The 19,983-nt window shown below is 55.8% G+C and overlaps 8 protein-coding genes across 8 annotated transcripts; 4 read left to right on the forward strand and 4 right to left on the reverse strand.

Moving 5' to 3' along the window:
- Positions 1 to 61: 61 nt before the first annotated feature.
- On the reverse strand, positions 62 to 3,066 carry DICSQDRAFT_78415 (uncharacterized protein). The gene is made up of 16 exons (XM_007361389.1): positions 2,866 to 3,066; positions 2,633 to 2,805; positions 2,529 to 2,573; positions 2,453 to 2,473; positions 2,139 to 2,395; positions 2,081 to 2,087; positions 1,978 to 2,019; positions 1,824 to 1,925; positions 1,661 to 1,759; positions 1,563 to 1,608; positions 1,397 to 1,501; positions 1,247 to 1,338; positions 1,020 to 1,177; positions 881 to 964; positions 811 to 822; positions 62 to 761 (listed from the first exon to the last, which is right to left on the reverse strand). The coding sequence occupies exons 1-16, from the start codon at positions 3,040 to 3,042 to the stop codon at positions 217 to 219; spliced, it is 1,965 nt and encodes a 654-aa protein (XP_007361451.1). The 5' UTR covers positions 3,043 to 3,066; the 3' UTR covers positions 62 to 216.
- Positions 3,067 to 3,318: 252 nt separating this feature from the next.
- On the forward strand, positions 3,319 to 5,192 carry DICSQDRAFT_132321 (uncharacterized protein). The gene is made up of 2 exons (XM_007361390.1): positions 3,319 to 4,744; positions 4,798 to 5,192. Exons 1-2 carry the CDS (start codon positions 3,348 to 3,350, stop codon positions 4,967 to 4,969), a joined length of 1,569 nt encoding a protein of 522 aa, XP_007361452.1. The 5' UTR covers positions 3,319 to 3,347; the 3' UTR covers positions 4,970 to 5,192.
- Positions 5,193 to 5,425: 233 nt separating this feature from the next.
- DICSQDRAFT_159200 (CoaE-domain-containing protein) lies at positions 5,426 to 6,537 on the forward strand. Its single transcript, XM_007361391.1, has 3 exons — positions 5,426 to 5,532; positions 5,650 to 6,043; positions 6,112 to 6,537. The coding sequence occupies exons 1-3, from the start codon at positions 5,526 to 5,528 to the stop codon at positions 6,422 to 6,424; spliced, it is 714 nt and encodes a 237-aa protein (XP_007361453.1). The 5' UTR covers positions 5,426 to 5,525; the 3' UTR covers positions 6,425 to 6,537.
- A 40-nt stretch (positions 6,538 to 6,577) lies between these two features.
- Positions 6,578 to 8,296, reverse strand: DICSQDRAFT_132324 (uncharacterized protein). The gene is made up of 5 exons (XM_007361392.1): positions 8,254 to 8,296; positions 8,106 to 8,200; positions 8,022 to 8,049; positions 7,698 to 7,836; positions 6,578 to 7,504 (listed from the first exon to the last, which is right to left on the reverse strand). The coding sequence occupies exons 1-5, from the start codon at positions 8,274 to 8,276 to the stop codon at positions 6,695 to 6,697; spliced, it is 1,095 nt and encodes a 364-aa protein (XP_007361454.1). The 5' UTR covers positions 8,277 to 8,296; the 3' UTR covers positions 6,578 to 6,694.
- Positions 8,297 to 8,447: 151 nt separating this feature from the next.
- On the forward strand, positions 8,448 to 10,444 carry DICSQDRAFT_98104 (CDP-diacylglycerol-glycerol-3-phosphate 3-phosphatidyltransferase; the record flags this gene model as incomplete). Its single annotated transcript, XM_007361393.1, has 6 exons — positions 8,448 to 8,675; positions 8,733 to 8,804; positions 8,857 to 9,131; positions 9,189 to 9,744; positions 9,808 to 9,994; positions 10,104 to 10,444. The coding sequence occupies 6 exons, from the start codon at positions 8,448 to 8,450 to the stop codon at positions 10,370 to 10,372; spliced, it is 1,587 nt and encodes a 528-aa protein (XP_007361455.1). The 3' UTR covers positions 10,373 to 10,444.
- Positions 10,445 to 11,024: 580 nt separating this feature from the next.
- DICSQDRAFT_49805 (D-tyrosyl-tRNA deacylase) lies at positions 11,025 to 12,269 on the reverse strand (the record flags this gene model as incomplete). The annotated part of the gene is made up of 7 exons (XM_007361394.1): positions 11,025 to 11,198; positions 11,334 to 11,377; positions 11,500 to 11,578; positions 11,683 to 11,830; positions 11,994 to 12,033; positions 12,099 to 12,161; positions 12,227 to 12,269. The coding sequence occupies 7 exons, from the start codon at positions 12,267 to 12,269 to the stop codon at positions 11,025 to 11,027; spliced, it is 591 nt and encodes a 196-aa protein (XP_007361456.1).
- Positions 12,270 to 12,437: 168 nt separating this feature from the next.
- On the forward strand, positions 12,438 to 13,557 carry DICSQDRAFT_98111 (uncharacterized protein). The gene is made up of 6 exons (XM_007361395.1): positions 12,438 to 12,586; positions 12,649 to 12,720; positions 12,781 to 12,851; positions 12,907 to 12,986; positions 13,044 to 13,173; positions 13,227 to 13,557. Exons 1-6 carry the CDS (start codon positions 12,515 to 12,517, stop codon positions 13,267 to 13,269), a joined length of 468 nt encoding a protein of 155 aa, XP_007361457.1. The 5' UTR covers positions 12,438 to 12,514; the 3' UTR covers positions 13,270 to 13,557.
- Positions 13,558 to 14,347: 790 nt separating this feature from the next.
- Positions 14,348 to 17,750, reverse strand: DICSQDRAFT_152179 (WD40 repeat-like protein). The gene is made up of 4 exons (XM_007361396.1): positions 17,696 to 17,750; positions 16,110 to 17,643; positions 15,873 to 16,050; positions 14,348 to 15,803 (listed from the first exon to the last, which is right to left on the reverse strand). The coding sequence occupies exons 2-4, from the start codon at positions 17,442 to 17,444 to the stop codon at positions 14,875 to 14,877; spliced, it is 2,442 nt and encodes an 813-aa protein (XP_007361458.1). The 5' UTR covers positions 17,445 to 17,643; positions 17,696 to 17,750; the 3' UTR covers positions 14,348 to 14,874.
- Between the last annotated feature and the right edge of the window lie 2,233 nt (positions 17,751 to 19,983).

The following is a 19,983-nucleotide window of genomic DNA, read 5'->3' on the forward strand; positions in this document are numbered from 1 at the left end:
AAGCGCGCTACGGCGACTTAGCGAGTACAGGTACGCTGAGATCACAGATGATTGTAGCAATCCATGTCTAAGTCCGTGTCTGGTATATTAGGATCGTACAGAAGATTATAGGATCTACTCTACTGACCCGAACTCCATGACGTCCGCGCCGTATATGCAAGCGTCGTTGATAAAATCCAAGACCACACAAAACCACCGACCCGCTAGACTCCAACCTCAGGAGCTGATCCCCAACATCTCTTTCTTCAGCGCAAGCTCATCCTTCAGCATAGCGATCCGGCTGTCCAGTCGCGATGACAGGTCAACCTGCTGCGTCGCCAGCGAGAGGGCCTTGTCGAGCTTCACCAGCGCACTCTTGATGACGCGGGCCCACGCATCCGTGTCTGCAATAGGGCCCTCCTTGCCCTTCTCTGGCTGTGAAGCTTCCAGTTCCCTTAGGTCGAGCACGGCAAGCTCAAACCAGGCCACACCGCCTACCCATGTGCTCACTGTGACAGCGGGATCGAGAGCAACCGCGTCCTCCAGAAGCGCACGGGAGGACACGAAGTCGCCAGCCGTGCGGTGGACTATGCCGAGGAGTAGGGAGCGAATAGCGAGCTCGTCTGGAGTATCCGGTACCTGGTCTGCGGCGGGCTGCTCTTTATCGAGAGCGGAGACGATGTACTCGCTTTTCACGTTGGGCGGGGGGCTGAGACATGTGGCCCAGTCTTGAATGTGCGCGAGAGCGGTCTCTCTGGTGATCCGCGCATGTGTATTCCAGACTATACGCTGTTCAGTGACTTGGGCGACATATCAATACAGGACACTCACAAATACCGAGCTCTGTCACATAGTGTGGTGTCAGTCAGTCAGGCTTCCTACATTAAGTATGTGCACCAACCCTCTGCGGGACTGATCTTTGCCGCATGCGCATAGTTGGCTTCGGACCCGGTCAACTGCTTCTGTTTTTCTTTGTAAAAGGCGACTATATGTAGACTATGGATCGCATCAGATGTCCTCTGGAAAGGGAGGGCACGCACGTTTCTTCTTGATGAAGACCTCCGTAGGCAAATCCTTCCCGGCAATTTTACGCTTTTCGATCAGTTCTGGGACTTTGTCGAGAAGCTCTTGCGCTCCTTCGTAGTTCTTGATAGAGATGTAGCATCCGGCAGCAATGAAGCAGTACGTAGCGTGGCTCCTATGAGATCAGGAAGCGCGCACGTGAGCTCGACTTTTACGAACGCAAATGCCAATGTATATGACGCACCAGCTGTTGATCTCCGTCATTCGGATGAACGCCTCCGCGGCTTCTTGATACCGTCTTTGTGAGAGCAGCGTCCACGCCAACTCGAAGATGAGCTATGGCGCAACAATTGGTGGTTAGGGAGCGTGACATCATTGAATTCTACGGACTCACCAGACCGTCGGCCTGTGCAAAGGTGTGCGGCATTCCAGGGGCCAGACCATCCTGTAACACCTTGATTGCGCCATCCGGATCGTACGACATGCGAAGGATCTTTGCCTATTTTTGCACACAGGCCATTAATTTATACGTTCTGGGTAATGTACACAATGCCACTCACTCGGTTCAGGATCCACAACGAACCAGTCGGATAACGAGCCTCCAATCTGTGGGAAGCTTATCAATGAGATCTCGCGCAGATATCGAGGAGATACCGACTTGTCTACGATTGACCGGTATTGTTTGAGTATGTGTTGTTCATCCGCTTGATAGCCGGCGAGCAGGAGAACGACACCATGGTACGTCATTAATGACAGTCTATGAATATGACCAGGTCAACTGATAGTCTGATAGACTAAGTTGGGACGACCCTTGAACGTACCCTGCGAAGACAGCGTGTACGTCTGTCTTGGCTGCCGACACGGCGAGTGCACGAAGGGCCAGCTTCCTATCATGGTTAAAGCCCAGGAATCCAACCACTCCTCTGGAGATCCAATCAGGATAAAGAGTAAGAATATGTGGGAATATATGCGCACCGAATCTTGGCAGGAAGGAGGGAAAACACAAGGTTGAACAAGCTGATATGCGAGCGCTCAATATCCCGGTACCAATACGCTATTGCAGGTTCATGCAGCTTACCCATATCCTGGAATATGAATGTCAGCGATAGGAGACAGTGAAGAAAGTTTGGCCCTACCGAACGCAGTCCCAGATAAGATGAGTTCATCTACCGAGCCTTCGCCGACATTGATCGGTGTATGAGCGATGCTTGGAACCGACAGTGTTGAGCCGGTAAAGCGGCTGAAGAAGCTCGACTTCGAGGGCTTGGGTGCGGCAAGAGTCGCACTCGTGCCAGAAGCTTCTGACCGGATGCTCGCGGCACTGGAACCAGGTGCGGACGCGGCTGGAGTTGCGTAATTGTCAAGACCATGAGGATATACAGTCTTGTAAAGTCTGCAAATAACAGAGTTCAAGGGTGCAGGGGACACGTTCGGAGGGCAACGTGCGTACTTCGTGAATTTTGAGTGTGCGCTAGCATATGAGCGTGAGTGACCATTAGACACATCTTCAGCGCCATGTGACTTACCTGTTCATTGCATATAAGCACTGGAGATAGCCCATGTAGGACTCACTGGTTGACCAAGCCGGATGAGATTGAAATGGGGTCAGTTGGAATCACACGGGACGTACCTGAGGGCGTGAGTGAGTCCGAGAAGAATGACCGCGTCGGAATGCAAGAGTTCCCATTCTGTGCCCGGCGGAAACTGAGTGGTCGCAGAGGAGAGCTTGGCGACCTTGAGCTGCCTCTTTGCACCCGCTTCGCACAGGGCGAGCAGGCGGGAGGCCTCGGCCATCAGACCAGTCTGCGAAGAGCATCGAACGTGAGCAAGATACCCGAATAACGGAAACAAATGGGTAGGCACCTCCATTCCAAGCGCAGCCTCCAAAAAGGCGCATACGCCGTGACCCATTTGGTGAAAGGGCGAATCGCCACTAGCGAAAGTCTCCCGTGCCTTGGTGAGGTCGTTTGCGAAGAGGTGGTCGAAACCGACGCTCGCGGCGCGCAGCTGCTTGTCGGTGTCGAGCTGAGGGTCGGCCATGGCTGGTGGCAGTGGAAAGAGGGTAAGAACCAAGTCCGAGGACGCTGAGGGCAGCGCTGCAGTCGACAGACATCATCATCGCCCGGCGTCGGCCCGCCTCCGCGGGGGCGCCTCTTGACCCGGCAGCGTCTTCGAGGCGGCGAAGCCCTCGGCATCTTCCGTTTGCGATCTCTCTGCTCCCCTGCTCGACGTCCATGCCGGACTTACCTACACCGCCGACAACAACGCACGCTGCTATGGCGTCCTCCGCAGTAAAGGCGCGGATACATGCATTTGAGACTATGCAGGCAGCGGGCGGGCCTGTCATGGTCTCCACATCACCTCCGGACCTCCTCGAGACTCCCATCTCGCCTACAGCCACCTCTATATCTCCCATCCGCCCTTTAGCGACTACAGGCAAGTCCATGCCTCCCTCGCCCTCACCTTCGCCTCCGAACCTCGGCAGGAAAACGTCGCTCATCGACTTGAATGATTGGGTCGTAGACGACGGGCCTCTTCCATATGTCCCGAGGCAGAAACCACCTTTGGCTCGCAAGCCTCCTCCACCCCTTGCCCCCAAGCCGACCTCAAGACATGTCTCAGACTCTGCCTTGCGTCAACCGCCACCTCCCCTGATCAACCTCGACTCGCCGCCCAAGACTCGCACTGCTCCTCCCTTGCCACCTCGGAAGGCTTCGTATTCGTCCCTAAAGTCCATTTCACCAACAGATACCTCCAACTCCGGATCCCGTAGCCCTCGCCCTCCGGTTCCACCGCTCCCAAGTGTGCCAACGAGGTCCTCGTCCGATTCCCTCACCGTTGATCACACCTACCCACCGCTGTCCAAATTAGGCATCAATATACCCTCACGTCATGTGCCGGGCTCCTCGATATCCTCATTTCATTCAGTCTCTCTCTCCTCAGATGGAGGTGATCCATCTACCCCAGGCACCGCGAACTCTTTGGCCAACCACGTTGCCACCTACCCAATAGACCGCGATGACGATCACGATAGGGGAAGCCTTCGCGATCTGGACGCCGTCAGTCTTGACGAGTCGTTCGAAAACCTCTCTGTAACGTCTGCTGTAAGCCCTTCCGTATCATCTGTCTCGCACGATTGGGAAGTGTACGCAAAGCGCGAACCTCCCAAACTCCCCCAGCGTCCAGCAAAATCCCCCGCTTCCGCGCCGACGTCACCCCGTACCTCACCACGCCTGACGCCGAGACGAGACGGTCCGGCTCCTCCTCCCCCTCCACGCTCACGTCCACCTTCCTCCCGCAATTCTCTTGCCTCGACCTCTGCGGCTTCCACTTCCGACCGCTCCTCCATTCTCAGCACTGCTACCTCACGCACGAGCATCAGCACGCGTAGCACCACGACCCCGAAGCCCAAATCGGCAATGCTCACGCGACCCACGCCTGTGCCTCCTGCCGCGCGCAAACGCTATGAAGCCGTGTTCAATGGGAACGTGATTGCCGCTCGCCAGGCGCAACGCGCCAAGTCGCCTCCCCCAATACGCAAGCCTCGACAGGCGGCCGGTTGGCGTGGGCTCTCGGTGGACCTGATCACAAATCCGGAGGAGATCAGTTCCAGCGTCGATCCGGGGACGCGCTCGGAGCCCATTGAGGAGGAATTGAGCAGTGATGAGAAGCTGGACGGGCAGACAGTGAAGGCAATATGGAAGCTGTCTAGACTCGAAAATGCAACATTGCGCATGATATGGTAAGGAATGCTCTCCCGTAGTCTTGAAGTAACGGGGCTAACCGCGCATGCAGGATGGAGTGTGACCCGGCGGGTACCGGTTCCCTTGATCGCGACGGATTTGTGAAGGGCATGTGGCGATTAGACGAGGAGCTACGCAAGGTACAGATGCATAGGCATGCGACGCCACGCATACAAGTCCGCCAACCAAAGCCCTCCCATCCTCCGAGGCTGATACTGCGATAATGCCTAACCCGCTCCTTCACCTCCGCTCCGTTACATAGATCTGCATATGGCACTCGTTTGCCAGTCACATGGTGACCTAATCGCTTTGCTTTCGCTCATTCTTAGGGACACGTTACGGTTGTCAGTCGAACTCTGTTTGCAATTGTATGACTACTCCGTTACCCAATGTTTGATGCCTACTACTGCTGTTGGCCGCATACCGGGTCACATGCAGCCTAATCACATATACCCCCTGCTGGGCGTGCTCTTCTTTAGAGCAAGCGACCTCCTTCACTCAAACAAACAGACTAGCGAGGATTCAGCGTACGGCACGTTGCGGACAACAGACGCTGCTCCGCTGATGCACGCACGAATCGTGAAGACTAGAATGCGCATAACCCCACTTGGTCACGTACTCCTACCACGATTTTGGCCATGCGCCCGCCTGAAGCGCAATCTTAGGAACATACCGCAGCCCCCGCTCTCCAGCTATCTGCATCTCTGACCTCCTGTGTCCACATCGACCTGACCTCCCACAAAACACTCACCTATCTCGTTCCACGAATTTGAACATACCATGCTCGGTGCGTCTGCCACTGCGCATACCTCCGCAGACGGTCTCTCTGAACATCTGCTCCTTCAAATCCTCTCATCTTTGATTGCTGGAATCCTTATACTAACGCGCTGCCTTGCACCTACAGTCGTAGGCCTCACCGGCGGTATCGCGACCGGCAAGTCGACCGTCTCGGCCCTCCTCCGCGCACGCAACGTCCCTATCGTCGATGCCGACGTCCTCGCCCGAAAGGTCGTCGAGCCAGGCACGCCTGCGCTGTCCGCCATTGTGCGCGTATTCGGGCCCGATGTCCTCCTCCCTGACGGCACGCTTGACCGGCCGAAGCTCGGGCGCATCGTGTTCGCGGACGAGGAGAAGCGCAGGAAGCTGAACGCGATCGTCCACCCAGCGGTGCGGAGGGAGATGTTTTGGAGCGTGCTGAGGCATTGGTGGCGGGGGGAGCGGCTGTGCGTGCTGGACGTGCCGTTGTTGATTGAGGGTGGGCTCTGGAAGTGGGTCGGAAAGGTGTTGGTGGTGTACTGGTGGGTTTCCTAGCTTCATACAGTCTACGTGCCTGTCGAAAGCATATTGACATGCCCCCCCCCTGCAGTTCTACAGAGATCCAGCTTCAACGGCTCATGAAGCGGGACAACTCCTCGCGCGAAGATGCCTCAGCCCGCCTCAATGCTCAATTGCCAATAGCGGAAAAGGTGAAGTACGCGGACATCGTCATAGACAACTCTGGCACTCCCCAAGAACTCGAACGCCAGATTGACGGTGTAGTCAGACGGCTCATGGAAGAGGCTGGCTGGACTTGGAGGTTGAGCTGGCTATTCCCACCTTGGGGCATCGCTTCAGCTGCACTGACATTGGCTTGGCGGGCACTGCGTCGTTCGCAGAAAGGCAAGCTCCGGCGCAGGTAGTTCATCCCGTGCATGTCCAGTTGTTGTTTGACTCTCGTCTGCGCTGTATCTTTTGCTTGTACCGGACATCATGCTGTACTATCGTATGCACTATTAGAGTATTTGGCTTTAGTTCCCACTGAAAGCACAGTAGACGAGACATTCATGAACAACAACCGCTCTGCATTCGACTCATCATCAACTACCAGAGACAAAAAGTGTAGTAACATTCAGGAGCCATGGCAGTCAACTGCCCACAACTGCACCCCAGGTCGCTGCATCGAACGCATGTCAGGAACGGGCACCAATAGCTCCTCCACGTCGTCCACGTCCACCTCCGCCACGGCGACCGTATCCTCCCCATCCACCAACATACGCGCCAGGACCCATCAGACCGACACCACCAGGCTCACCGAAAGTTGCTACGTTGCGCTCCCTTTCCTCTTCTCGGCGGTTACGTCCGCCTCCGCGACGGCCGCCACGTCCACGTCCTTCACCACCAGACGGGCCCGGGCCATTGCTGCCCGACGACAATGAATCGAAGAACGACTTCTTCGGATTGTATGCCGGCTCTTTCTCTTTCTCTTCCTCCTTCTCCTCCCCTTCGGGGCTCTCGCTATCGTTCTTGGGGGTGCCACGGGGGGATGGGGCGAGCGCAGCCTTGTCAAAGCGAGCGTTGGAGCTCTCGAAGTCGAAATCTGTCGCCGGCACGCGCAAGTCGCTAGCCTTGTGATCCGCACCCTGGCGGCCACCACCGCGCCGGCCACCACGCTGCTGCTGGGTGGCGCCATTGGTTGTGACGCTGGACACCCGGAGGTCACCAATGGCACGTTCGATGGTCTCCATCGAAGCGGTTGCCGAGTTTACCGACGGGTTACGCGCGGCAGGGCGCGGAGGAGCTGCACCATTAGCCTGTGTCTGCCCATTTGGGGTCTGCCCAGGTTGAGAGCCCGACGGCTGGCCTTGTTGGCGGTTAGCAAACTGTTGTTGCTGTCGTGGGGGCACTTGCCCGGGCTGTGGAGAAACACCAGCAGGTGCCTGTTGGGGGTATGAGGGAGAGCCGTAAAGAGGGTAATTGGGTGCCACCTGAGGTGCCGACGCCTGGAAGAGGAAGAGTCAGCGCTCTGTCAGATATGGCACAAAATGGCGAGTAGCAAAGAAACGGTCAGAAGGAAGGCAACGGGACATCCACATGAGTTTATGCGCTCTCGGACAACTGAGCAATTGCTCGTTACATCCGTCAATGATTTCATCAAGCGCGATAGGCGGCCGAGTGCAATAGGGGAACACTCACGCCAATGACTGCGGGATCGTCGTGCACATTGCGTCGTTGGTTTGCGGGCTCATCGACTGCAAGATCTTTCACCTCAGAGGCGCGGAAGATGATGTAGGTGTAGGGCTCTTGTACTGGTGGGATGTACTCTTGCGGTGGTCTGCAGGTGATCGGAAGTCAGCGACAATCGGCTCGAGCGAAAGGGGGCAGTAGACACTGAATCAGAAGGAAGGCAACGGAAGGATCCACATGAGGTTGATGCGCTCTCGGATGGATGAGCCATAGCTCTTTTACATCCGTAATAGCTTCATCCTTTCAACACGTAGTCAAGGAAAAAGTGCTCACCTTCGCGACTCCGTTCCCATAGAGTATACTGAAATACGTTCAGCACCACAAGGAATGTGTTGCCGTCACCAGATGAGTACTCACCATTGGAGAGTTGAATAGTCGACGCGACGGGGTCGATGCCCGCAAGAATACCTCTGTATCGTACATCCGAATGAGAAATGAGAGAGATGGGCTTTCTGCAACAAGTCAGTCAGCACCTTTGTACAGCGCAGGAGATGTTACAACCCACCCGATGAAACTGAGAGCGGCCATGGTGACGAAAGGAAGGCGAGAAATCTGGAGACTCACTCAAAGACTGCGGCAGCGTGTAACAACAGGACTTCCCGGCAGCTCCCGTTCCCACGCTCTCAGGCGCCCTTCTGGTGATCGCGGCAGACGCCATTCACGACACGGTGTCCGCTGCTAACTTCACGCTCGAGCTCGATGTTCGGCGCGGCGCGGAGTGCATTGCAGCTCTCACGCCTGCGTATATGTTCTACGCTTCTCCCAATAGCCGCTGCTCAACGACCACGCAATGTTTCTACAGTCTCCTTCGAGCCAACCATCCGTCAATTCCTCGTGAAGCTCTCAGAACATCAGCCATGCTTCGCTATGAACTCCTCTAGTGTCTCAATAATGCATGAGCCGCGAATATTTTACCAAACATTATTAGTTCGTCTCTTTGAATTTACTTGGAATATCAACATTTCCTGATTGGTATACCCACAGAGTATGATACGGAAAGCACGCCATAGACTATTCCTATCCTCCCTCTACATCGGCCATGAGGATGTAGAATTAGTGAGTGTTAAATCGCAGAACCTGTTCCATTTCAGCCAACAGAGCCTTCAAGATCGACGCGATACACACGTCCCTGCGTGAAAGCCCTTCTCTACATGTCTACATTCACCTTGATCTCAACCGCTCCACTCGCCCCGGTCCGGACTCTACGGCGAACATCCTTCTCCCTCTCCTCATACAACACCCTGATAGGGTACATGTCTACCTCTTCCGAAGCCCCAAACTCAAGGGCATCATGGCTCGTATCGTGCCTCCACGATTCAATGAAGGCTGGGGGACTTGGCATCCGAAGATCTATGGTGCGGACGACACGCTAATAATATCCGGGTAAGGGTGTATCTGGTCATGGAAGCGTATATAGACGAAGATTGACGTTCATCGTAGTGCCAACCTGAATACTTCATATTTCTCGAATCGCCAGGACCGATATCTGCAGTTCACGGATCAGGCCCGTCTAGCGGACTATTGCTTCTCTTTCCTGCAGGCAGCATCTACATTTTCGTATAGCCTTCTTCCCTCTCCCGGTACAACAGATAACTACGTACTCCACTGGTCAGATGTGCACACTCATCCACATCACATAGAGGCTAAGGCTCGGCAGGCTCTAGTTTGTCTGCAGAATGTCCATCGTGGGGCATTGGGAATCTCCTTGGTAAAACAGCCTGACCTTGGCCCATCTGCGCATCCAGACGCAGAGGACGATGTTCTCGTCTTCCCTATGATCCAGGCGGGACTGTTTGGCATCAGGGAGGAGGAGCTGTGTTTGTCGCTACTGTTCCGTGAATTGTCCGCACAACAGCGGTACTCCATCCCTCCCACATCTGGTTACGAGGGACCTCTCGTGGATTTGACGAGTGGCTACTTCGCTCTGTACAAACCTTACCAGTCCGCGGTGATCGACTCTCGCTTAGCCTGCAGGATCCTCGCTGCCAGTCCTCGAGTAAGCACGGTCTAGTCCGCGGAGATTATCCGTTACTGAGCTTCTCCATCTTCCTGTCATCAGGCGAATGGATTCTACAAATCGAGGGGTGTCTCCGGACGCATTCATGAAGCATATACCCTCTTTGAGCGGCGATTCATGGATGCGGTCCGTTCCGTCGGGGCCGAATGGTCCTCTAACTCCTCGGATGTAGCTGCAGGAGTCCGGCTGCAGGAGTGGCAACGTGAAGGATGGACTTACCACGCAAAAGGTGATTGTTCCCTCGGCCATCTTCTCCGTACATGCACTTACTCTTCACTTGCTTATTTTCGTCTGCGCTTCCGTTGCGTTCGTCCCGACATGTTCTTATGAACATCCAGGCATCTGGGTGCGTCCCACCCCAACCTCAACTCCCGCGCTGACCCTGTTCGGCTCAACGAACCTCAACTCTCGTTCCGCGAACCTCGACACTGAGTTGTCGTTCGTGCTCGCCACGAGGTCCCCTGCACTTCGCCAGCGCTTTGCGGAGGAAGTGGAGGGACTGCGCGAGCACGCCCGGCCTTGGCGTGGACAGGACGATTCTGATGAGGCTCGAAGGGTGCGGCTGGGAACGCGGGCTTTGGTCGCCTTTGTGGGTGGCATGTTGTAGGCAGCCCTGTGTCTTAGCTTACGAGCAATGGTGGGATGAAGCACATCGGCGTTGGCCGCGGTGTATTTTGGCCAGATGAGTCGTGAATGCGTGCGGAAATGAAAGGAGGAAGCCAATGTTTGACTTTGGCACGAGAAGGCAAGTGAGATACCCTCGGGAACACAACTACAGCAAAAAGCATCTCGCGGTTGGTGCACAGAACACTGGACTGTTCATGGCCGTACGCAGAACGTGCTCGGAGATGGAGATATGGGATGTCCCACATTGTCGGCGTGGTTGATCATGCTGCATCTGCAAGTGGCAAACCATTTGCCTTTGTGGCGACGCCACGCACAAGCTGCGTAGGACATGCATCTCTGCCACCTCGAAAGTTTGACATCGATTATCAGATACTAATTCGCTGCGCACGCCCAAGTCCACGGACATGGTCAATGCTTCACAGTAGCCCTTCGCGAAGTAATGATATATGATGAGTGGGGCTCGAAGAGCCGCTCTGCTGCCCCTTGCGCATGGTCCACTCGAGTTGTGCCTTGCGCCTGCGAGTCTTCGCGCGCAGGTAGAATTTCCGTTGACACATACATATCACAGCGCGAAGCATACAAGACAGGACACCCGCGACGTAGGCTTCTGCCAGAGTCTACGGGGTCTGTATCTACGCTGCGGGCTGAGCATCACCTGCCAAAGATGCTGGTTCTTCTTGTGCCCGAGGCGTTTGTTTACCCGACGCAGTAGGCGTGCCCTTGGGGCCCTTATTCGGAATTGCGCTTTCCAACGGCAGACCGACGTATTCAAACTTCCTCGAGTCCAATGTAAAAGTTACGGGGCCCTACATGTATTATGTGTCGTCAGAACTCTTCAAACGGTCGGACAGAAGCAGCGGACAAAGATCAGCCATGACTACACGATGAGCCTTGCCCGAACAACAACACCCGTGGTGTGAGCTGGATGACACATAACGCACCTCGTTCGTCAGCCGTACGTCCATCATAGCGCCGAACCGTCCGTCTGTTCACACAAGTCGTAGCGTCAGCATTCAACACTGGACTGACGGAAATAACTGTGCCAGTCGCGTGTCGCGCGTGTAAAGGACCCGAGAGAGGGTCGCGACCGAGCGCGGGCGAGCGCACCTTTGATCTTGTCTGACCTATACAATTCGCCCATCCGGTCCAGGAGAGACGCGTACAAGTCCCGAGAGGGACCTGTCGCCTGGGAGGAACGTGTGGAAAAGGGCGAGCAACAGGAGCCAGGCGGGGCGCGTAATGGTCAGCAGTCGGCTGCGGGCCCAATACGAAGATAGTTGCAATACACACCATCGCCCGGTGGAAGTCGGGCTTCCCCTTGGCGGCGGAGGCGAAGAGCGTGAACTGGGAGACGCAGAGAACCTCGCCATCAATGTCCTTGACGTTCTTTTTCCACATAGCACCCGAGGCATCGTCGGAAAAGACCTTCAACGACAGGCTGCGGGAGTTGTTGTGCGTAGGATGAAAGGAACGAAGGGGTGTCAAAATGATTCATCAGATATCGTCCATATCACGGTCAGCTGAGAAGGCACCACGGCGGCGAGATGGACGTATTGCCATCAAGAATGCAGCCGCGAGCGAGAATTGTGAATGACACGCACATTTGTTTAGTTAGGCTCTCGAGGTCAGTCGCGGTATCATCTGTCCTCTGCGTGGACAGCAATCAGCCAATGTTCTTGTTTTCCCGAAGGATGAGCGAAATTGACCTCTCCCTATACCAACGAGCACCATGAGACCCCGGCCGATGGAAGAGATCACTTCATTATCCACTGCACGAGAAAATCGAGGTTGATTCAGAGTCTGAGCTACTTTGACCAGCAATCTCCTGACACACCTGTGACCGACGCCTCTCTGACTCGTTGGACGATCGCACGCATGTCTATACACGTCTCTCTGCACGCTACCTGGTGGCGTGGACGTGTCCGCAGAGCTTTGGATGATGAGCGCGAGCAATGGTGGTGGGCGGAGCAATGAACGCGCGGCAACAGGTTTGGCGCGGTGAGAACCCGTCGGCGCGAAGTTGGGAAGCCTGACCCTCCTCCTTGTCCTCGCCCACCACCCTCCGACCCAGTGACCCCTGTGTATTGCCACCGACTCCCTCGCGCTCTTGACTCGTGCTACAATGGAATCGGTTGTACTGGAAACAAGCATGGGGGATATCCAGCTGGAATTGTATTGGGACCACGCACCTCGAGTAGGTCGGTTCATTCGCTTTTCTATGTCGTCCAGACCGTCTCAGATCATCGTATCCATTAGACATGTAAGAACTTCGCCGAGCTTGCGAAGCGCGGGTACTACAATGGGGTCGTCTTTCATCGGATCGTCGCCGTGCGTGCCGGTGTCTGAGGGGAACGTGCCGCCTTCGCCTGATAATCGCCACTTTGATAGGACTTCATGATACAGACAGGCGACCCAACCGGTACAGGCCGCGGGGGAACGAGTATCTATGGCCAAAAATTGTGAGTCAGTGTACATAGACATGCTATTGTGCCGTGAGTAACACTCCGGAGGCAGCGAGGACGAGATTCATCCAGAGCTCCGCTTTACCGGGGCCGGCATCTTGGCAATGGCCAACTCAGGGCCTAACACCAATGGTGAGTGCTTTTTGGACTATGTATCTGCTCGTGGACCTTGTCATTGATCTGATTTAGGATCACAATTCTTCATAACGCTCGCGCCGACGCCATACCTAGACAACAAGCACACTATCTTTGGCCGCGTTAGTGCGGGAATGCGCGTTGTGCAAAGACTTGGCGCAGTTGCAACAGATGCGCAAGATCGGTGGGTCACTCGTGGGCTATCTGCTCTCTATCGAGGCTCATCGTTCTGCCAAGCCCCCGGGAGGATGTGAAGATATATAAAGCACGAACGATTTGAGTCGCTTCTGGTGGTTGACGTCTCTCCGCCGCTACCCCGCATGGAAGCCACAGCACGTCTGTAGGGTCTATGGTGGGTTCCTGCTTCCCCGCCTTGCTGTTTCCGACGTTCGAAGGTTCTACGGCCTCTGTAATCGCCCATTTGTATGGACATGGGTCTCTGCATCCGCAACTGGACAGGGCGCGAGCCTTCGGGGACATGTATGTTTTTACCGGTACCTGTGCAGGATATGTGCCGTAAGACGTCCTATATATCTCAGGCGCAGCAACACACTCCCGCGCCTCCTCGACATGCGATCAACGCGCGACGTTGCGCAGGCCAAGACAGCGACGAGTGCGATGGTGAATGGGTGAGGTTCTCTAGACGGTATCTTCGATTCTGCGAAGTCGTGAGTCTCCAGGCGCTCTGTGCCTATTTGCTTGCCAAATCTGCTTCTCATAGGAATCCCTCGGCGTTTGCCGCCATCGTACTACGTACCATGGTACGGTCCCGGGAGGTGCCAAATCAACACCTCCCTTCTTTCTCGCGGCAGACCCAGCGCAGAGGGTCCGGGCGCAGAGGGTATGAAAACGGCTCGCACTACCCAGAAACCATGCATGCTGCATGTGGCTCGCATATCGTTCCTTTCTCACAGCAATAGAAGACTGGATGCGAGGCTTCCTGATGCTCGTCCTTCCCTCGTCCGATTGGCCCCCACGACTTTCCCTTTTCGACGCTATCTGTCCTCGCTCGTCGTATCGTCATCCTTACAGCATCCTTGTCGTATTGCCATACGGTGATCTTTCGCCTGTCCGCGCCGCGCGCGGGAGGCCCTGTTCACCATTGCGGGGTGGAGTACCGGTTGCTCGATCTCGACCATGCGCGTCGCTCTTCCGGACGAGTCACTCCGGAGGCGATCCCCTTGTTCCTTCCGAGGATACTCACTGACCATTCACTTGATGGCCTTCTCGGGATTCTCTGCGTGCGGACGCTCTGGGGGCAATTCTATCATCGCAGATCGTGCCCGGGGGGCCGTTATCCCTTGCCCTGTCCCCGGAATACTGGTGGAACCCTTAGTTTCGGGGGCCTGTGCAATGCGCCAGGTGATTGTCATAGGGCTCTTCGAGCGTTCTCCAGCGGTTCGGACCGCTATTTCGTTCGCAATGCAGGCTTGGCGTTAGCCCGGCACCGCGGATCGGCCCCGCACGTCAATGCCAGCCCGTGTGCCCTGGGGTCGGGTGCCAATCGATATCGCCACGTCGGCAGTTTCGAGACGAGCAGAGTAATTTGCACAGCTCCCCAGACGTTCAGATCGCGCACCACCGGTCGGGTCGAAGCGGAGATACCACAGCGTCGGTTCCCGGTCATAGAATGGTCGACAACAGTTGATTATGCGTCCCATGGATAAGATACGTACAGACGACCATCCACCGGATAATGACAAGTCGTCTACAAGAACAGTGTTCTATGCATATGTCATGGAAGGGGGTCATCCGCAGTCAATAGAACAAAAGACAAGTCCATACCATCAAATGAGCGAGAACGACAACACACTGCAGAACGATAGAAGTCCCTGATGGTAGTACACGGACGCGAGAAAGAAGCGGAACGAAGTGAGACTAACATTTACGGCTGCCACCGCCTGCGATGGCCGATATTACGCGTCCTCGGCCTCGTAGGCGTCTCCTCCACGGAAGGTAACGTGCGCAGCAGCGGCTCCGAGACCCCTGCGAGGGTGGGGGGCAATGGGAGCAGTGCCCCTTCTCGCTGTTCTCGCTGCGAACGCATCCTAGTAGACGTGCGGGCCCGGTAGTGGCCAGTTGATGTAGACGCGGAGAGCTCTCTGCTAGTGGACGACCTCGCACTGTCGTCCGCATCAGTGGACATGCCACTCCACTGCGACCTTGGCTCATCATCGGTCAGCCCGAGATAATGATCTTGGTCTGCCTCGACAAAGTCTGTATCGGATGGGACATCGAGGTCCTGATCCATGGCATCAGCCTCGACCTGTACGCGATCCATCTCGTCATCTTCGTCATCGTAGTCCGACTCCTCATCGTACAGGCCCCCCGGAGGCTCGCCCTCCCACTCATCGTCGTCATCGTCACCGAAGTCCCAGACGTCGAGGACGGTGGAATCCATGCGATTGCTCGCAGCAACGCACCATCGTCCCTCGAACACGACCTGCCACACGCCGACGATCCCCGTCAGCAGGTCGCGCACTTGTGACCCGTCTCGGATGTCCCACATCTTCAGCGTACCATCGGACCCGCTCAGGACCTTGAACTCGTCGTGCTGAAAGCACGTGATAGCACCTTGATGTGCTGCCAATGTATGGCGAAGCTCGCCGGTGTCAGGGTCCCAGACGCGGAGGGTGGAGTCGGCGGCGGCGGAAACGAGGTGTGATGGTGAGAGTCCAAGCAGACCGACAAGGGAGGTGTGCCCCGCGAGAATGTGCTGACACTGGCCGGTGCTCAAGTTCCAGACACGGACGGTGCCGTCCATCGAGCCGGAGCACGCAAGGTTGCGGTTGATGTCCAGCACGACACTGTATACTGAATAATATCGGAGCAAGAAGTCAGCAATAGAGTTCCAGGTCGAGCCCCGTTGGTATTCATTCGCACCTTTTTGTGTGTGCCCTACCAAAACCCACTTGCAGGTTCCCGTAATGATGTCCCATATCCGGACAGTACAATCGTAACTTCCAGAAACAAGGGTCCGCCCGCGCGCGGCAAGAGCGCGCACCGCATGATCATGGCCTTCAAGGTGCAGCTTGTGGTATGGATTATCCTCGACGTCCTCCTGCGCAGCGTGACGTCAATCTTCACGAAGAAGGTTTTGAACTCATACAACACGCGTACCTCTGAGGGATCTACCTCCGTATCATCCGCACCGTAGCATCTATACTCCTCGTCTCCAGGCCTGGGCAACGCCCAAACGCGCAGCGAGTGATCTCTGCTACCCGTGACGATGAGCGGTCGTTTGGGCCATTTCTCGCGGGTGATTATTCCATGTTCATTCTCGTGGTCTATCCATTCGGGTTTCACGATGGCTAGACAACGAACTGTACTGGTGTGACCGCCAAATACGTGTGTGCATCGTCCCGTTTCGAGGTCCCAGATCCGGACCGTACGGTCCGTAGAACCACTGACGAGAGTGTTCTTCGTCGCTGCCAAAGCCCACACGCCACCATCATGTCCATCCAGAGAACGAATGAGGGTGCCTGTTACAGGAGAGTAGACGTGGATGGAATGGTCGTCCGAAGCGGAGATTATGCGACCATGCGAGAATATCAGGCAGGTCACGACAGAACGCCCGTGGGCTGGGAACGTTAGTCGCTTTGGGTCCTGGTTCGTGACCCAACGAGTCCGCGTAAGGTGACGCGACTTGAACAGGATCTTGTATGGGTGAGGGAGGGGAAGCGAATTCGGGGCAGGTAAACCTTGTCGTCTGCGGCGCGACACGATGGCGTCCGCGAATGCAGTCTCGGAATCATGTCCAAACCAGATTTTCGTGGTCTTCAAGAGCTCGCGCCATAGGACAGGATCAGAGTCGATGATGGCTCGCCAAGACTTTGATACTCTTGATGCTCGTGCGAGGTCGGGGAAGGAGAGGAAGCTGAGGACTAGTGATACAAGTTCGGGCGGTAAGAGCGTCAGGAAATCCCGGGCTAAGGTGGGTGTCAGAACCGAGTGTAATGTCCTCAGGACAGACAGCGGGGAGTGTCGCAAAAACGTGAGTAGTACATGGGATTGGAGAGGTGGTGGTAGACTTGAAAAGTGAGAGAGTAACGTAGGAAGTGCCAGAAGGGTCGTCAACGACAAGTCCGGTTGCAACGGAGCTTGCGTGTGCGCTTGAGGCTGAGGGGAGGAGTGCCCACTAGGCGGGGCGGATGGCCAAATGCTCTCAGGAGGCGGCGAGCCATGGGGAGACGGCAAAGGAGACGGGGGCGCAGCGGTGTTCATCGTCGCTATGGGCGGTAAGGGATGGCCTTTGGCCTTCTTCCGCGGTGGAGTTGTCGGAACAAGCCCAGGAATGGCTTCGATGCCCTCCATCATGTTCTCGTTACTGTAAGACCTCTTGCGGCCGTACCGCTCGATGGCCTCAGCAAGACCGACTTCCTTCCTAGAGTCGCCCTCATCACGTTTGACCATTCTCCAACCCTTTCCCTCGGCCACCAATTCCTCCTCCTGCATCTCCTGCTCGCCATGCGTGCCATCGCGGAATGTGGCACGCGAACCCCCTGGGAAGACCAAGGGGAATTCGCGCAGTGAGCTCGGAAGCGTCGCACCGTACAAAGGATACAACTTGGGGTCCTTTGGCGAAGATGGCGGGGGGATAGACGGGAGAGGGATAGGCGCGTATGTCGTGGTTGTCGTGGTTGTCGTGACCACCCTGCGGACGAAGCATATTAGCCATGCAACACGGGGAGCAAAGAAATACGCACGTGGTGGTGTTCACCGACGGAGCGAGGTAGAGGGAAGGACGGGCGTTGCTGCTCATGGCGGCGAGGAGGGGAATGCGCACGACGGCGCAGCTCGAGCTGAGGCGGTTGGACCTGAGCTCGATGAGCGCCCGCCGACTCTGGCCTTGTGCCACAGCGGAGTCTCAATCCGGTCCGCCCGCCCACAAGGCCGCTTTGTCGTCCTCCGTCTCGTTCCTCCATCTTTTGTACTGTGTTTTGGTGAGTACTGTCCTATCCCTCGTCATTGAGTCTGATATTCATCTCATACATTATATGCATGGCGGCGTGGCGGGATTGTCCAGCCGCAACAAACAGGATCGGATGGGGGCAGTAGCGCTGAGGTTTCCGGCTGGCATTCAACCCGTAAGTAGCAGCCACCGCAGGATGTCCCGGTTTCGCAGCAGGATACGAAGATCAACTTCAAGCTTTGTACGAGTGCGGAGGAGAGGCGCTCAGAAAGGCATGAATTGGACACCTTTGGTTCCATTGTATCATCCTCGCTCCAGACTGACATGGGACAGGCTATCTATCATGTCCGCTCACAAAGCAACACATGTTCCGAAGTGCACGAAGCGCTACTCCTTCGTCAATATCTGCTAAGTCGGTAGGAACCTAAGGACATGGCTTCTTTGTAGACTCATGTCCGCCCTCGTCAACGATAAACCGAGCTAGGTTTTTGATTTGGCATCTGTCGGCCTTCCGCTCTGTCCCGTCCAGAGAATGTCCGCGGTCAAGATTTCTCTTGGCCTCTCCGCATTGTCAGGGCGACAGCCAGTGTGTTGCCATCCCTGCTGACTGTGGGCGCATCCAGCCTGAGCTCTCACGTAGCTCCACACTTTTCCTCCTCATAGTCTCATTCTCGCTTCTAGCGCCTCGAGGATGCTTCGCTCGCGTGGTGATATTCCCGGCGAGCACCAGATACAACGATCGCTTGCATGTCTCCTCCAGAGAGCTGCCGTCTTGCACAATGCATACCAGAACGGTGTCGGCGATATTTCTGTCTGCCGAAACTGGCTAGGCCCACCCAGTTTGCCGTGTCGGCGTCACCAGTGCAGGCACCAAGGACTCTGTCAATCTCTCTTCTCGGGACGCGCGGCTGTCGTGAGTACCATCTGGATTCCCTTCCTTATCCGTCGGTAACCCACCCAGCTCTCCGTCTCCCGTGCAAACAACTTAGATTCGTGGCACTTGCCTCCCCTCAGTGACGCCAGGCACCGAGTCGATGGGTCTCATTGTCAGCCGAACGCACATAACGGCCCGCTCAACGCCGTTGTTGGTAGTACGTGGTTGGCCATTAAAGCATGACAGCTTGCCGGCACCTTCACAACCCCTAGTAGATGTGCAGGCCGGCATAGCTGTCCAACTTGGCCACCACCCATATCCAGGTACGCCTCCCTCCATGGACGAGCGTTCGTGCTCTGGGCTGCCTATACATGTGCATCTTATTCCTACGGCATGCTTCACCGTCTTCCACGACAGTGCATTGATATCGTGTTCTGAAACTGTGCCTTCCACGTGACATCAAACTGTATCATGACTAACTCGCATGTAGGGCTACATGATAAGATGGGGTTGGACTCTTCTTCTTCTTCTTCTTCTTCTGGATCCCGTTTATTGCCCTGCGAGGCCGAGCCTCATGGTAGGCCATAAGTACATCAACTGACTACAACTTAAAGAAGAAAGGTACAGCGGTTCAAAAGCGAGCCAGCGGCTCGTGCAAGGGGTTGGACTCGACGGCGTCTGCGCCATTGGGCCCCATGTAAGCTTCTTGCGAGGAGTAGATTCTGCGATGCTCGGAGTCGCAGACGGCACGTTGCTGACAGCCCTGCGAATGACGCGTCCTCTTTGCCGTCTGCGGCCCCGGCTTCTCTCACCAGAGCACCCTCGGGCCTGAAGCATAGCTGACAGACAAACATCGATCTCCGCTTTTCCCCACAGAGGCTGGTGTAGGAACAATGGCTGTCCTTCTTTATATGATGCATATCTCGTCATGTCGGAGCCCGCCGGCGTATGTCAAGTACGTTGCCCGTCTATCAATATTAGCGTCCTTGCCCCCTATCCGACTCATTTTGTGACAGATTGATCCTCTTGCCCAGGGCAGAGACTTAACTGCATCCATATTTAGACTCTCGTGCAAGCACGAATTTGAGCCGTCCGCGTCACCTACAACGATACTCAGCACCCGAAAAAGGGGTTCGACTTGACGCGTACCTCAGAATTATTCCCTTCGGCCCGCATGATAACCTTTGCGGTCCCGTCATTCGATTACG

This window comes from Dichomitus squalens (assembly GCF_000275845.1).
Source record: "Dichomitus squalens LYAD-421 SS1 unplaced genomic scaffold DICSQscaffold_2, whole genome shotgun sequence".
Lineage (NCBI taxonomy): Eukaryota > Fungi > Basidiomycota > Agaricomycetes > Polyporales > Polyporaceae > Dichomitus > Dichomitus squalens.

Excerpts from the sequence above, each read along its gene's own strand:
- DICSQDRAFT_132321 (XM_007361390.1), top strand. The coding sequence starts at position 3,348 with ATGGTCTCCACATCACCTCCGGACCTCCTCGAGACTCCCATCTCGCCT. Across the intron at positions 4,745-4,797 it reads GCAACATTGCGCATGATATG|GATGGAGTGTGACCCGGCGG; the intron begins GTAAGGAATGCT and ends CCGCGCATGCAG.
- DICSQDRAFT_98111 (XM_007361395.1), top strand. The coding sequence starts at position 12,515 with ATGGAATCGGTTGTACTGGAAACAAGCATGGGGGATATCCAGCTGGAA. Across the intron at positions 12,852-12,906 it reads AGTATCTATGGCCAAAAATT|CGAGGACGAGATTCATCCAG; the intron begins GTGAGTCAGTGT and ends CTCCGGAGGCAG. Across the intron at positions 12,987-13,043 it reads CTCAGGGCCTAACACCAATG|GATCACAATTCTTCATAACG; the intron begins GTGAGTGCTTTT and ends GATCTGATTTAG.
- DICSQDRAFT_152179 (XM_007361396.1), bottom strand. The coding sequence starts at position 17,444 with ATGCAGGAGGAGGAATTGGTGGCCGAGGGAAAGGGTTGGAGAATGGTC. Across the intron at positions 16,051-16,109 it reads CGGAGGTAGATCCCTCAGAG|GAGGACGTCGAGGATAATCC; the intron begins GTACGCGTGTTG and ends CACGCTGCGCAG. Across the intron at positions 15,804-15,872 it reads GGTAGGGCACACACAAAAAG|TATACAGTGTCGTGCTGGAC; the intron begins GTGCGAATGAAT and ends GATATTATTCAG.
- DICSQDRAFT_132324 (XM_007361392.1), bottom strand. The coding sequence starts at position 8,276 with ATGGCCGCTCTCAGTTTCATCGG. Across the intron at positions 8,201-8,253 it reads GCCGCTCTCAGTTTCATCGG|AAAGCCCATCTCTCTCATTT; the intron begins GTGGGTTGTAAC and ends GACTTGTTGCAG. Across the intron at positions 7,837-8,021 it reads ATGGGAACGGAGTCGCGAAG|ACCACCGCAAGAGTACATCC; the intron begins GTGAGCACTTTT and ends GATCACCTGCAG.
- DICSQDRAFT_78415 (XM_007361389.1), bottom strand. The coding sequence starts at position 3,042 with ATGGCCGACCCTCAGCTCGACACCGACAAGCAGCTGCGCGCCGCGAGC. Across the intron at positions 1,178-1,246 it reads ATGACGGAGATCAACAGCTG|GAGCCACGCTACGTACTGCT; the intron begins GTGCGTCATATA and ends CTGATCTCATAG. Across the intron at positions 965-1,019 it reads GGTCTTCATCAAGAAGAAAC|TCGCCTTTTACAAAGAAAAA; the intron begins GTGCGTGCCCTC and ends GTCTACATATAG.
- DICSQDRAFT_159200 (XM_007361391.1), top strand. Across the intron at positions 6,044-6,111 it reads AAGGTGTTGGTGGTGTACTG|TTCTACAGAGATCCAGCTTC; the intron begins GTGGGTTTCCTA and ends CCCCCCCTGCAG.